General features: G+C 45.2%; 1 protein-coding gene across 1 annotated transcript in view; it reads left to right on the top strand.

Moving 5' to 3' along the window:
• Positions 1-14,915, top strand: part of XPNPEP1 (X-prolyl aminopeptidase (aminopeptidase P) 1, soluble) — a 27,937-nt gene that overhangs the window by 4,259 nt on the left and 8,763 nt on the right. The window contains 9 exon segments of the mRNA XM_010132572.1: positions 1,583-1,646; positions 3,336-3,440; positions 3,752-3,844; positions 4,764-4,907; positions 5,313-5,408; positions 7,639-7,720; positions 8,650-8,860; positions 12,559-12,648; positions 13,960-14,010. Of these exon segments, the coding sequence (XP_010130874.1) occupies positions 1,583-1,646; positions 3,336-3,440; positions 3,752-3,844; positions 4,764-4,907; positions 5,313-5,408; positions 7,639-7,720; positions 8,650-8,860; positions 12,559-12,648; positions 13,960-14,010 (936 nt within the window).

Raw genomic sequence — 14,915 nt, 5'->3', positions numbered from 1 at the left:
CTCATCCCTGTGGGGCTGAACAGAAAGAGACACAGGGAACTGGACTGACTCAGAGATGGGGGGACCTGTGGTCTCAATACCCACCCCATTTTTGCCACCTTTCATTAGAGGTTGGATAAAATAGAGGATTTCTTGGGAGCATATCCCAGGAATCTTCCCTGGCAGTCAGTAGCAGAAGCTACTCAGCCAGAGGCTCTTTTGGGCCATGGTTTTTGCCATCCCAATGCTTGATTTCAAAATGTTAGTGGTGAATGGTTAGTAACTGCTGCCTAGGGCAGCTTCCAGAGTGGGGAGATGTAGCTCTTCTGGAGGGGTTTTGACTCTGGTGTTGTTTGGAACAAAAATACAGAATTGGTCCCAGGTGCTGTGATCTATGCTCACTCACTCCTGTGTTTTGAAACCTGTCTTCTTTAGAGGAGTGAAGAGTAACAGGTTTGAAGAGAGTGTTTTCGAACAATCAGGTGATTTAGAAATAGCCCTGGCCAGAGACTGGGAAATGCAGGATGTGTCACAGTAGGAACTAAAACCATCTGAGAATTGGTCTGTGATTTCTTGGCTCAGTCCCTAAAATGTTTCTTTTGCCACAGCACACCTGGATGTGGAGAAACTTTATGGGCAGAGAAAGAGACTTTGGCTTCAGATCATTTGTAAGGTACAAATCCAGGGGTTTTGCAGCTCAAACATCAGCACTGTCAGCCTGGATTAAGCTGATTTGCTGAGCTGCACTAGTTAATTAAAAGGCCTACTCAGCAGTTCTGACCTCCAAACTTGCCAGAATGGGATCCCATAGAAATGGTGTGTGGACCATTTCAAAGTGCAGTTGTTCTTTTAATTTTAGCAGCTTCTGTGGATGCCAGATATCTGTGCCTTCTCAGGCTCTTCTGCTAAGAGATGTGTCCACAAACACAGGTTGTGATGAGTTTGGGATGAGGATGGGTTAGTCATCTCTGATTCCTTCTCACCCACCAAACCATGTCCTGGTGGTTTCTGGTGTAGTCAGGATTTGAGTAGGCAAGAAAGAAGTGAGAGGATCAGCACCTAATTATGAAAGGTCTTAAGGGTTAAAGTTTTTACAGTATTACCACCTTGATGACTTACTTTCAGTGTCACTGTTGTGGAAAAGAAAGTCTTGAAGGAATTCTTATAAATGCCAGTGAGGGGCTTCTCTGGAGATAGTGAATTTTACAGATTTTATGTACTGATTACTCTGGTCTCCAAGATCGAGGGGTGATTCTGGTTTATCTTCCTTTCACATTGCAGCTTCAAAGGCAGCATTTGTTTGTTGCCCAAAGGGGAGGCTGAGTGTGAAATAAACATCTGCAAACTCTGAAGCACTTCAGTGTTTACAGACCTTTGTGGGAGAAAAGTGCTGCAGCTTAAAGGAAAAAAAAAACAGTTGGACATAAACACAATATAATCACAGATGATTAAATGTTCCAGTGGAGTAGAGCCCAGGATTTTTTAACTCATTTTGTTCTCTCGGTAGTGTCCTTTAGGAGAAAAAGCTTATTGAAGTATTTGTCATCACCTGATTTTTTTTCCCCTGCTGCTATAAATAATTGCTGCCTCTTCTGTTTTCTAGAGCGAATACATTGCACCCTGTGATTGCAGACGGGCGTTCATCTCCGGATTTGATGGCTCTGCAGGTACCTTTCCAGAACTTGGGTTCTTGCTAATGTACATAATTCCCCTGTAAAGAAATAGTCTCATTCATGGCATAGAGGCAGAATGGAATTAGGAAACCTATCCAGCTTGTTTGGACTGTTTTCTTCCCATTTCAGCATCTGCAGAATTATGTCTTGGCTACCCACTGGAATTATGTAATATCAGCGCAATAACAAGTTTTCAGAAAATGTTTGACCCCTGAATGAACCTCTTATAAAGTAAAATTCTGTTAACTCTTTCATGTGGTGCTTGTAATCTACGGTCGTTTCTTTTGATGAGGAGCCAGTACGAACAGATTTTTACATTGCCCATTTGGGCTGGGTGAATAGTAGGTGGACTTTAGCGAGCCTTTCTGTTTAAACAGAGCCAGGGCCAGAAACACTGCGTTTGGAAATTGAACACTGTGGAAAAGTTTGCTTATCTTGCCGAGACAGGATGTTTTCTTGGCTGTAGGATAGGTCTGTATTTCAAGAGACCTAGTTTTTTACCCTGGCTTTACCCTAAGCTCTGCAACTTAATCTGTTGTGAGAACTTTCCCCCCTCCCAATTGTAAATGGGTTTAAAAAATACTGCTACCTGTGTGTTTGGAGGGTCCATTCATCAGTTCCTATGAACTACTCTGGGACCTCATGTGGAAGGTGATAAATCCAGGGCTGTGGACTGCTGTTAATGGATAACATGAATGTTGTATTAATTTCACACCTTCTGCATGGCCTCTTCACAACCTTCCTCTCTATTTTGGGCCCTTGTTGTGTACTTGGAAGGTCTGTGTTCCCAGCCTAGTGCTTAGCGAAACAGTGAGGTTTCACGCAGGGTCTCACCTTGTGTTTCTTTCTTCATCTTTTCAGGCTGAAGCAGCTTAAAATGGGGTTTGTGTTGGGTCAGTTCGGTAGAAGACAATGAATTCACATTTGGAAACTCTGCTCTGCTAATCTGGGCCTCGGTTTCCGGAGGCAGAGTATTGTCAAGGTGCAGAGACTCAAAAGACTTGCACTCAGTTTCTGTTTGTGCCATGGTTTTGGTTTTTACAGTCACCAAGGTGAAGGCAGCTAGAGTGCCTTGCTGAGATGTCACTGTTCCTCAGCTGTCTGCTTGCATCCCTCCATCTGGAGTCAGTGGAATGGGACAGACGCTGAAACCAGCAGAAGCTTATGTTCCTACTTCCCGTTCAGCCATCTCTGCTAGAGCTGTAACATTTGGGAAAGGGATGCAGCTGACAGCTTGGAGCGATACCCACGTCTGCTAGCCTAGAAACAGCTGTTTCTTGTGTATGACCAGAGCTCAAGCTTCCTCCCTGTAAGAAGGTGGGATAGAGTCCGGAGATGTACTGTGGCAACAGCCAAGTGGAGACCACAGTTTCTGTTACAGAAGGTTTGGAAAGCTCTATTTGCTCTGTTCCACTGACTGGCTGACGTATGCTTAGGTTGAATTCATCTGAGGCAATTCATCAAGCTGCATCCTTGTGCATACTGTCTATTGATAGAATTTGAAAGGTCGTAGTGCAGGGGACACAGTGAATATCTCCACTGAAACTGGACTAACTTTCGAGCATTGAGCAGAGCTGCCTTTGGGGAATTAGGGTGCATTTCAAACAGTCCACCTGCTGTGGGTGTCTCTGCACGGTGGCTGCCCACCTCTAAATTTCCACATCTTTCTGCCTTCCTGCCCAGGTACTGCCATAGTAACTGAACAGCATGCAGCCATGTGGACAGATGGACGCTACTTCCTGCAAGCTGCACATCAAATGGATAGCAACTGGACACTCATGAAAATGGGTACGCAGGGGGCTGGGATACTACTTCACTGATAATCGGAGAACACCCAGATGCTGTTTGGTCACTTTGCACATATTACAGCTTGGGCTCCGGGGTTACCCCATCGTGCAGGAGCTTAGGGATGTTTGCATACACGGCTACTCCTGCTTCTTCTTCTCACTTCCTGTCCTGTGACTATTCTTACTCATAGGTCTAGTCATTCATTAGTAGATGTAGCTTCTGTGTTAGTTTGGACTTTGTGGATAGTGTGGGAATGCTTCAGGATGACTGCTGCTTTGAACCTTTTTCTTTTTTTTTTTAAATCTATGGAGGTCTGAAAGATACGCCGACTCAGGAGGATTGGCTAGTGAGTGTCCTCCCAGAAGGCTCGAAGGTGGGAGTGGACCCTTTCATTATTCCTGCTGGTTGGTTTTACTTTATTTTATAACTCCGGGTTGGGCAACTAGATTTTGCTTCCTTGCTTCTCTGGCTAAGCTGTTCTGTGATGGGATGTAGCTAACCATGTTTTGGCCCAGATGGGGTGGTTGGTTAAACTGTTCCACAAACCAGGCTGGATTTTGGTTTAGGCATGTATCATGAGTGCACCACAGCAGTGTATTGACTCCAAAACACCAGAAATGAGAGCTACTCTCTGGACTTGCAGTGACCTTACCTGAAAAGCAGAGTCCTGATCTACCTCCTTTTGTCTGTGCTTCAGCTTGTCATGGGCACTTCAGTACAAAGTTGCTGAATGCCTTGGCCAGCACGTGAGGCAGAAGACCCAGGCAAAGCTCATGCTTGATGGTCTTGGCATCTCTGCAGCTTTCCCTGTAGGAAGCGCATTCCTGGAGAGGTACCATTTATGTCAGATGAACGAGTATCCATCTACTCATGCTTCAGAACATGGGGCCCAATCCAAAGATCACTGGAGGCAAGGGGAGACATTTGCTTGATTCAGATGGGCTAAGGATCAGTCTCTTGGCTGCGTGGAATCCCATCTTATCTCTCCGTCTAGCTTAGATCTAGCATGGTTCTGCAGTGGGCTAGAGGACACCCTTATGGCTTCTTCCAGTGACTCCTGTTTCCCAGCTGGAGGAGGTCATTTTCAGCTCAAGCATGAGGCTCTAGGGCTGCGAGTTCTGTACCTGCTGCTGGCTGTAGCAGCTGCATCTGGGGAACTGTCATTGCAATAGCTTTTTCTTTGTTTTTAAAGGGAAGGGCAAGAAGGAGAGGCTGGAAGGAAAGGTGGAGACTCAGATTCTTGAGTGTGTCCCCTGTGAATGGGGCTGTTGTTGAACTGGTGTTCTTTAAGACCATCACTGTTGACTCTTTTCCCTTTGGCAGACCAGTGGAAGAGAATGTCCAAAGTATTGAGAAGTGCTGGCCATGACCTTGTGCCTGTCAAAGAGAACCTGATTGATACAATCTGGACAGACTGTCCTCCGCGCCCCTGCAAGCCTCTCATTACGCTCGACCTGAGTTACACAGGTGAGAAGCTTAACTATCAATGAACAGGGACTCTTTCTACTGTGAGTCCCCCTTTGCTTTCTTTTGCAAAGCAAAGAAAGCAGGGAAAACACTACTGCAGGTGAGGAAAAAACTACTGCAATGCAATATGATTCACTGTCAATAGGTCAGGAAGGTGATTGGACCTCAGATAATGACCGCTTTGTCCTCAAAACTTGAAATAACTATTTGCTAGAGGCTAGATAACTTCAAAAGAAATCCATGGATGTCTGGAGGACAGCCCGTTTGAGATAGTTCATATCAGTTATTAGAAGGGAGTGAGAGGTACAAGCACAGTGTGTTTTGGGTACCTCCAAAATCCAATGAGTTGGTCTGTGTTTACATCCTCATCCCCAGTAAAGCTGGTTTTCATACTGTGTTTTGCAGGGGTCGGCTGGAGAGACAAAATTGTAGCCCTCCGTTCAAAAATGGCTGAGAGGAAAGTCCTGTGGTTTGTGGCAACGGCCTTGGATGAAGTAGCATGTAAGTGTTTGCATCTCCTTTCTCTGTTCTTTCTGCAAAATAAATGTCCTTCCTGCCTTGGAAAGGAAGAACCCTGCCAGGGTGATAGGCACTTATGAAAGCCAGTGGGTTTGACAGAGGTCGTTTGACTTGTATCAAGTGCAGTGACGATAAGAAGTCACCAGCAGCAAGCCTGTATTTCTACACAGTGCCTTATTACACCAGTGCAGCTCCTGAGTACATTTTGGCGCAGGAAATGCAGCAAATCACCACCTTTGAAACAAAGCCCAAGCAAAGGGAAAGGAAGATTATATATAAAGCCTGAGGCAGTTCAAAGGGGAAAAAACTCCCAAAACTGTGAGATTATCTGGCTGTAAAACACCCTGATGCTGCCTCACCCTATGGGAAGATAGAGATTGTTTTCTGCTGTGGAGGCTGGGCTGTAAATAAAGCGATGCAACATGTGGCTTTGTATACATAAGGCAAGGGTGGGGTACGTGGCATTCGCAGTCATCACCCTAATTGTCATGATTCTTTAAGTCAGTCTCTACCTCTCCAGTGTTTGGCAAATGCTTTGGTTAAAACAAGTAAGTCAGGGCTCAGCTTGTATTTTCAGATCATTTCAAAACCCATGTCCTAGTGTGGAGTCCCTTCCGTGTTTAGGGCCCCAGGATGATTAGGGCTGCACATCCTGGCTTCCAGCCCAGTGTGTAGGAAGGGAGGATGGCCAGAAACAGCACTGGTTTCCCCCGGACTGTTGTTGCTAGTGCTGTGTATCCTTTGTGCAAATCACCAGTGCACAAACTGGTGCAGTGGGAACACAGCACTGGCAGGGTGTGAGTACTGCTGATGCCTGTGCCTTACATCTGATCTGATCTGAAAAGGTAGAAATGAAGGTGGCGTGTTCCTAGCTCCAGCACTGCCAACACAACGTCTCTGGTGCTGGGCGAAGTCAGCTTCCTACGGTCTATGGGCTCTCCTGGATCTAGGACACTGAGCAAAGAGCTTGTTTCATGAAGAAAGTACTTCTGAGGCTGGTGAATATGACTCCTCCCTGGGGAGGCCTGCATGAGCAGAGATTGTCTCACCTTTTTAGGCACATCTCCAATTAAATTAATGATAAATTGGTGCCCTGAGGTGGTTTCAGATTAAATGTCGCCAGGAAAGCCAAGCTTGGTTATGAATCAAGGGTTTTAAGATGGACCAGAGGTCATGAGAGAAGCTTATTGCCAGGTGTCTGGTTGATTTGCTATTCTGGACAGGGAAGGGAGAGAAGTTGTCTTTAATTTTATCTAATTCGATTCACTGTATTAAACTCCAGACAAGTTGTTGGGGGCAGAGACAGAGTCAGAGGAGGCTGTTGCCTCTCTACTGCATTGTGACTCGGTTGAGGGAGGAGTTTCTACCCATGCAGTAAAGAGTTCTTTGTGGCTCTTTCCTGCTTTCAGGTGACCTAGTCTTTCTCTGGGGAGAATCAAACTCTGTTTTTACTTTTGTGGCAGCATTTGCACAGTTCGATGAATAAAGTGGTGGGTTGTGATTTAGGACATGTTGGTTCTTTTCCCAGCTGTCCTGCTGGCTGTCCTTATTGCCTTGTGTAACTCATTTCAGCTAATTGGATACCCTGGGGTTTTTATTGGCCCTAAAATCAGGAGTTTGGAGATGCTGATCAACTCCTTCCCCTCTTGGCTTTGCCTGGAGTTGTGCAGGATAAAAAGTTTGTGAAAAAACCCTGAGACTATGTAGTCTGAATCTGAGGTGTGGGAGGTACCCACTTGAAAGGTCTTTCTGGTGTATTTTAATCTTGCCTATCGTGTCTCCCTCTTCCCTCGATATCAAAGGAAGGATTGGAATGAAATAGTAACTTGTAACTTTGAAGTCTTCTGGCTCTTGAAGTGAGCTTTTATTGAATTGCACAGGCCAGAAAGGGCAGACGCTGCTTTTTTTTACGTGTCCTTGTCTTTCTTGCCTGTCCCTGCTTTCTTCCAAGCCAGCCCTCCCTTAGAAGTTAGACCCCAATTTCTTTGTCGATGGAAGATTTTAAACTGCAGTTCTGGTGCCATCTCCTGGCAAAAGTTTAGGATTGCCGGAAAGCAGCAGGACGTGGGACAGCTGGGCAGGAGCTGGACCCACAGCCTGCACCCATGACCACTCATTTGCTTGACTGTGTTTTGCTGCGATTATTTTTGGTTTTCTCTAATGTTGCAAAAGATGAACCAGGACTGTGATTCTTGGCATTCTTATTTTCCAGGGCTTTTCAACCTCCGAGGCTCTGATGTTGAGTACAATCCTGTGTTTTTTGCATACGCCGTCATAGGAATGAACACAATCAGGTGCTTGTATTCCCCTCTCTGTCCCCCAAGATGCATTTTTCTGCTGGAAAACTGTCCTAGCAAAGCTTTTGTCTTAAAAATGCCTACGCTTGAGCACTTTAATGTCCTGGACACTTGTGACTTCAACCTTAATTTCTCTCCTTCCCTGATCAGAGCTAGACAGGCAGCCAAGAGCTCTGCTGCGCTCCTTAGCACCTTGGCTGATTTGCTGGGTGACGTTGCACATGATGGCTGACCCCTCTGTCTGTCACCCTGAAATAATACGGAGAGCCCTTGGAGCCCTGGGTGAAATGTGGTTGAAGCCCAGTGCTGACCTGGACATGGAAGACTTTTCTCTAATGTCAGTGATGAGTCACTTCAAAACTGCAGGGACTATGTAGAAAAGTTGCAGGGCTGGCATATGACAGAAGGCTTCTTTCCTGTGACTGCCCCATACAATGAGCCTCAGCAAGCACCAGTCTTTCAGAGGCATCTCCAAGCATCTCAGTGCAGGTGAGGTAAAGCCTGGCTTTATGAGGTTGTATGTGAAGGTCGAGCTGAACTTTCCAGTTCAGTGACAACAAGAACAATGTGGTGCTTAGAATGACAGCAGCTTTTCCCTTTCCAGATGTTGCCCTTAAAAATTAGAGAATGGCAAATGCCTTTGTTACACTCTCCTGCTTGAAGCACAGTGATGGGGTGCAGCCACTTTGAACATGTCATACAGACAAAAATGCTGTCAGCTTCTTTCCTCTCTGCAGAGTGGTACATCTTCATTTCAAAGCAGGATTTAAGCTGTTTCAGGGCCAGTGGTTAAAACAATATAGGACAAAGTATAGCATGTGGTTAATGAATGCTTTTCTCCCTGAAATGTCAGAATAGTTTCTCCTTTACTCCAACCACTGTCAAACATAGTCATACTTATCTGCTCTGTCCGATTTGTTTCTCAGGCTCTTCATTGATGGTGAGCGTATGATGGACCCAGCTGTGATGGAGCACTTACAGCTTGACTCCACTCTGGAGCCTGAGTTTAAAATCCAGGTGTTGCCCTACGGATCTGTTCTGTCAGAGCTGCAGGCTCTTGGTGCTAGCGTCTCGCCCAAGGAGAAAGTGTGGCTCAGTGACAAAGCCAGCTATGCTATAACTGAGGCCATTCCCAAGGTGAGTGGCCCTTGGAAGGGAAAATGCTTTTGTCCCCTCTGCTCAGTGCGGTCAGGAATGGTGTTAATGAGGGCAGCTAGCCTCAGCTTCCCTTCCGCAAAGTGTGATGCAGGCTGGAGCTTGTACTGAAGGGATCCAGCCATGCTGAGGTATCCAGGGGATTGTTAATCCTGGGGTTGCTCTCGATGGAGCTGCCCTTCCAACTCACTAAGCCGATTTACCTAAAGAATTGTCAGCTTAAGATAAGACAAGTACAGTGAGAGAGGGGAGGGGGAGAGGGAGCAGGGTGAACTTGGGTCATTCTGCCTGTGGCTGGAGCATCAGACTTATGTGGACCAGCAGTATGAGCTGGACACCTGCAGAAACTGAAGCAGGGAAGTTGAGCAGGACGTGCAGGAGGGGGCATTGGGCTTGATCTGAGTGTTTGAAGATGGCGCCCGTTATTTATTTCAGTGGCTTGAGGATATCAGGCAATATGTGACATCTTGTACTGAAGACAAGAGGGTCAGGTCGACAGAGCTGTTGCAGCAGGGAACCTTGTGAGAACAGGGATAACCTGCAGGCACTGGCTGTCCGTGCAGTGAGTTCATCTGCTGAGGGACAGTTGTAGTAACAGAATAATTTCTGTACAGCTATACTTTATCTTACCCTTGTACTTGAACTTGGCTGTTCGGCAGTCCACCTAATATTCCATAGACATGAAAGGAGATACTAGGGGAAGGACACAGCAGCAACTATGGACCGGCTGGTTTCCACACATCTTGTGTGCATCTTGTTTTTGCTAGAGGTCACAGTCTCTGGAATGCTCTCCAGTTTACAGAGATCATCATCAGTCAGTCATGGCTTGGCTTCGCGGGTGAAGATTTGGGAAGGGCTTTACCCACACTTACTGCAAGCACGCTGGTGGCTGAAAAGGCCAGTGCGGGATAGGCAAGACCGGTTGCAAAGAGCACAGCGGAAGGTCTCCTTGGGTGGTATATTCAAGGCAGAGGCACGGTTCTTTCTGTGTTGTCTTTTCTCCTCGAGACTGATTCTATGCGTGCTCTCAGAGGAGACAGCAGCATTATGTATGGTGTGTCTCCAAACAGATGCTGTGAGTAAATACAGCTGGAAGTCAGGGACCAGTGGGTATTTTCCACATGTTGCCATGGAAGACCAGACCCACTGAGCAGAATCTGGGCTTGCTCTGGGTTACTGAACAGTCCAGGCTTCCCACCTGAGAATCATGGGGCTCAGATGAAGGGGTTGCTGTAGGAAGAGCAAAACTGTAAAAAATGTTTGGCTACAAGTCTGCATTCACCCGTCACCTGGTTTCTGCATCCACTGGACAGGCAGGTATCTCCTACCTGTTTGTGTATGGCATGGGTGTGCTGCAGCAGTGTGTATGATACAGCAAAACCTGTGACAACAGAGCTAACACATGGGGCCTGAATGCTTTTTCTGTATACAGGAGTTTTGTGACTTGTTTCAGCTTTGTGTCTTCCAAAAGAAAAAGTCCCAAGAGCAGGGTCAATTTATGTATCCCCAGACTGCCAGTTGGATACCAGCACAAATCTCTGCTTCAACTCCCCAGGTCTCATGGCCAAAATAGCAGAAACTATGCATTATTTTTCTCCCATGATGACATTCACTTATGTACCTTAATAGCTTCGTTGTTCTTGGTGTGTTGGGACAAATGGTAAAACCAAACAGGTCTGGAAACTTTTGTTGAAGTATCCCTTTGATACGGGATATGGTTCTCTGTGCCTTTGCACTGACTTGAGGGAAATGAGCAGTTTGCCTTGTGTGGGTGTTTTTTGTTTTAAAACCCGACAAGACATGTATGTGAGCAAGACAGACAGGTTTTTTTGTCCCCGCTCAGGGTTAAATCTTCTGACACCATCAATCCATTTCTAGGTGCAAATGGCCTCTTAATAGAGAACACTGACGTTTTGACTACTGTTTCCTCCAGGGTAGCAGAAAGTATAGAGTCTATGGAGCATTCAGGATAAATTGTTGTTGCTCTTCTGACTTCAGAGTAGAATACCCCTTGCTGTAGTTGGAGTCAGTGGGCGAATCCTAGCACGGATGAGTTGCAGAGCCTCCATGTGGAGAAGTGTTGTAGATCTGGCCTAGATGAAGGAGTGTAGTGAGTTGTAGTGGTGATATTTACCCTGTTAGCACTGGAAGTTTTAGCTGATACTGAGTCATTACAGTGCTACATGCCCTCTGTGTGCAATGGGAGAGTCCCTGCCTCAGGGAGCTCTGTGCACTAGAAAGCAGAAGAGGAAGGACTGAAATGTCTTGATTAAAAACCGCTTAGAGAGTCACTGAAGGAGCCAAAAGTTTCCCAGTTCCTCACACTGGACGTTTTTCTCCAACTCTACACCACTTAACACCAGCTGAGCAACTGGCCTGGGGTGCTTTGAAGAACCACAGTACTGGAAATTCATCTACTGTCTGTCTTTATCAAAGCCAAGTATTGACACAGGTAAAAATCCAGTCTGTTATTAAATACAGATCTGCAAACCCTTTATAGATTTGCCTACAGCTGCATGTAAATACGCTTTTCATAGAAGATTAATAGAGCCTACCAGTATCTGTGAACGGCAAGCCAATTTAAGAATCTGATTGTTGAGAAGTTTTGTCCTGACTCTGTTCAGAGACTTTCCTGACTTTCTTGTGTCTTCTTCAGTAGTTTAGTTTCTGCGTAATGTAATGTAATTCTCTTGCTATTTTAAAGAATTTGAAACTGTAAAGAAACGGTAAAGATTTGTGTGAAATTGGTCTTTGCTGAGGTTTAACCAGGCCTTTCCTCTGAATTTGAGTGGTGTTTGTTTGTATGCTGGTGCGTTGAGAATAAGAAAACAGCATGTTGCTTGGGCTGTGCTTGTGTAGGTGCTCTTCCCATCTCTTGATGGGTAATGGGTAGAGCAGAGAACTGTGGGGCAAAAGACTTTGTTTTTTTTCCTTTTTCTGGTGTGACAGGGCTTGGGCAAGTCACCTTGGCTGGTGAGTTTCTGAAGGCGTGATCAGTTACTTGTCCTTAATGCAGGGCCACCCCGTCCAGGCACAGGAAGGCTTTGTCTCAAACCACTGATGTAAGGTCCTTTGAGACCTGGACAATATGTACAGCTTAGCTTTGCAAAGGCATTTAATATTTTTTGATGTGTTTGTCAGAGCTGATCGTTAGAAGTGGTGATGCTCAGTGCTGGAGGAGCCAGAGCCTTGAGGGGCCAGGTTCAGCACTGGTGCTTAGTACCTCAGTACCCTTTTCTCCCTTCTACTTGAGGATGGCTCTCAGGTAGCAAGTCAAGGTGACTGTAAAGGTCTATTTGCACAGCCTAAATTCCACCTTAGTCCCCTAGGCTGATATTTCTCATTGGCTGTCTCTGGGTCTTTAGTGTACATCAGCAGCAGGAAACTCATGCCTCAGACATTGATATATATGGTATTTGGGATACCCAGATCTTCACCCTGCTTCATGAAAAGCTGTGGACCTCTTGGTTTCTTGGATTTTCCTGTGGCTGTTCTTCCTTCAGTCAGGGACTGTTTCTCCTCTTCAAGTACCCTTAGCTGACAACTGGCAACCAGCACCTCGCAGCACTGAAGGTTGAGAGAGACTGCCAAAGTACGAATTGTGGCCAGGCTGAGTTATTAAACCTGTAGGATTATGTAGTCTGACTAATCCACAAGTAATCCCTGTCCTTCTGCTGCAGGCTTACCGATACCTCACCCCGTATACCCCCATCTGCATTGCAAAAGCTGTGAAGAATGCATTGGAAATAGAAGGCATGAGAAGAGCACATGTAAGCGAAGCCTTGAGAGCATCCTCGCGCATGGCAAGAGGTTTACTTTACATTTAGGAAAAGAAATTACATTTTTCTTTCAGTTTTAGCATTTTGGTTTAAAAAGCAAATAAGAGTGTGGATGGCAGGATAAAATCAGTTTTCTGTCAGACATCTACTGCTGTGGAAGCAGTTTTTTTGCTTGTTTTGCATTCCCTTGGAGTGAAGAACAATGTTTGTAATTGTGAGGAACCAACCTTGCTCTGTTGGAAGACTGTGCAGACTTAAGAAGTGTTGTTTAGAGTGTGGGCCCTCAAAGGGAGGTTCTTTCCCGTTTGCTAGTTCTGTTGTCTTTCTCAGTGGAGTCTTCAAATTGCTATCACTTGAATAAACAGAACTGGCGGACACAGAGAAATTCTTTGACACGTGGTGCAAAACACAGGCCAAGATGTTCAGAAGCAGCCTGTGTCCTCAAAGCCCTCTGTTCTTGTGTCATCATCATGACACTCTGGAAATGAGACTGGTTTCCCAGGAAGCTTCCTGTTTACCAGCAAAGAAGTTGCTTGTGAAACATGGTTATGGCGGGGCTGAAGTTTTTTCCTGTTAATTTTCAAGCAGCAGTTTTCATAACAGGAAGAAAATATGCCAGTTAAAGCAGGGCTGGCAATTCTAACTTGTCCCATATTTTCTGCTAGTTCCTTGGGAACTGCTACTTTCTATTTCAATGCTTTTCTTGCCTTGTTACTTAAGGGGATGTAAAAGTACTTGTAGTGAGCAGAGATACTTTGTTACCTGCCGCCTGAGGACAATCTTGTGCCTTGCGCTTGTACAGTTGTCTGTACATGCCCCTGCATGTTTCAAGCACGTAGGAAAAAGGAAAATAATGGAGGTCATCAGTCAGGAGAGAAGCCAGAAGCTGTGACAGAGACTGTGTGGTGCTTGTGTCCCTAAAGGACATATTCCCCTGTCGCATCACCAGATGCATTGCGTGGTTACCTTCCACAATCTGCAATGCGAGATCTTGTGTGTTGAAGCAAGAGACTTGAAGGTCATGCGCGGAGTAAAGCCAGTGTTTGCTGAGTACTTGGCGATTCTTCACCAAGTACTGCTTACCAGCAGTAAACCTTTATTAATGCTTGTTTAATTGTCCAGATACATTTCCAGTGCTTGTATTAATTACAGGATGCAGAACCTGGAAAGACCTCTTAGGTCATCTTTTAGTTTGTGTTTCTGAAACTTGCAGATTGAATTCTTTTGCATCAGAAAATATACTGAGGTTTGATAAATCTTTTTTCTTCTTGATTCCCTTTCCTTGTGCCTGTTTTAACACAGATTAAAGATGCTGTTGCCCTGTGTGAGCTCTTTAACTGGCTGGAGAAAGAGGTAATGTATTAATTTTTTTTAACTTGGAGGTGTTGTTTCTCTGAAAAATTCTTCATTGGCATTAACTTTATAGTGCCTTTACGAAAAGTAGGGAAACAATTGGGGTTTTATCTCTTTCTTGGGGAATTTCAATCATGCTTTCATCTAAGGCTAAATGAATTTTTTGGGAAACATACTCCCATTCATTTTACACAGACAAAAGCCAGTGCAGGTGAGAAATGACCTGAACAGGCTTAATACAGTGTTAATACTGTCTTGTGCTTGTTTGGTAGTGTGAATCATGGAATAATATCCAGCTTGGTGTAATACTTTGAAATTATTCTCATGATAATTGGTGTTGTCTGGCAGTATGGGCAGATATGAATGGAGAGGTGTGGTCATGCCCATGTGCAGTGACAAAGGGATAAAGACAAATTACTCATTTTCCCTGGGTTAGAAGAGCACGGTGAAGGTACAGAGTGCCAGGTGTTACACAGCAACTTCCTAAGCTGTGCTCCTGTGCTACTGCATGTCTGGGTCCATTGACTTCGCGTATGGAGATGGCTTGATGACTTCCAGAAGGTGCCTTTTTACATGTCTGAGTACCTCAAGAAGTCTGCTTCAGGAGTTGTGAAACCTTCCTCTTGCTCCCCTTTGCCTGTTGTTCAGTCCTGAGGAAGCTGAGTTGTAGGTTTTAATTTAACAAATGCCTAAAATTTAACGTCCTTTATCTTTCCTGTAACTGTTTCCATTTCTGATCTAAACCCATAAAAATTCTGCTAATACCATGGGCTTTTGAAGAGAACTGTTTAAGCTTAGTGTAACCTAAATGTCACCTTAGTATCTGTGAAGAGATGTTGCTTTGTGAGATGTTACACCTGCACACAGTGAAGTTAATACTGCGCTAACTGCTCCCAAGTCAGGGT

This window comes from Buceros rhinoceros, unplaced genomic scaffold (assembly GCF_000710305.1).
Source record: "Buceros rhinoceros silvestris isolate BGI_N320 unplaced genomic scaffold, ASM71030v1 scaffold27033, whole genome shotgun sequence".
Lineage (NCBI taxonomy): Eukaryota > Metazoa > Chordata > Aves > Bucerotiformes > Bucerotidae > Buceros > Buceros rhinoceros.
Note: the sequence above shows the minus strand (reverse complement) of the source record. Positions and strands in the feature narration are given on the sequence as shown.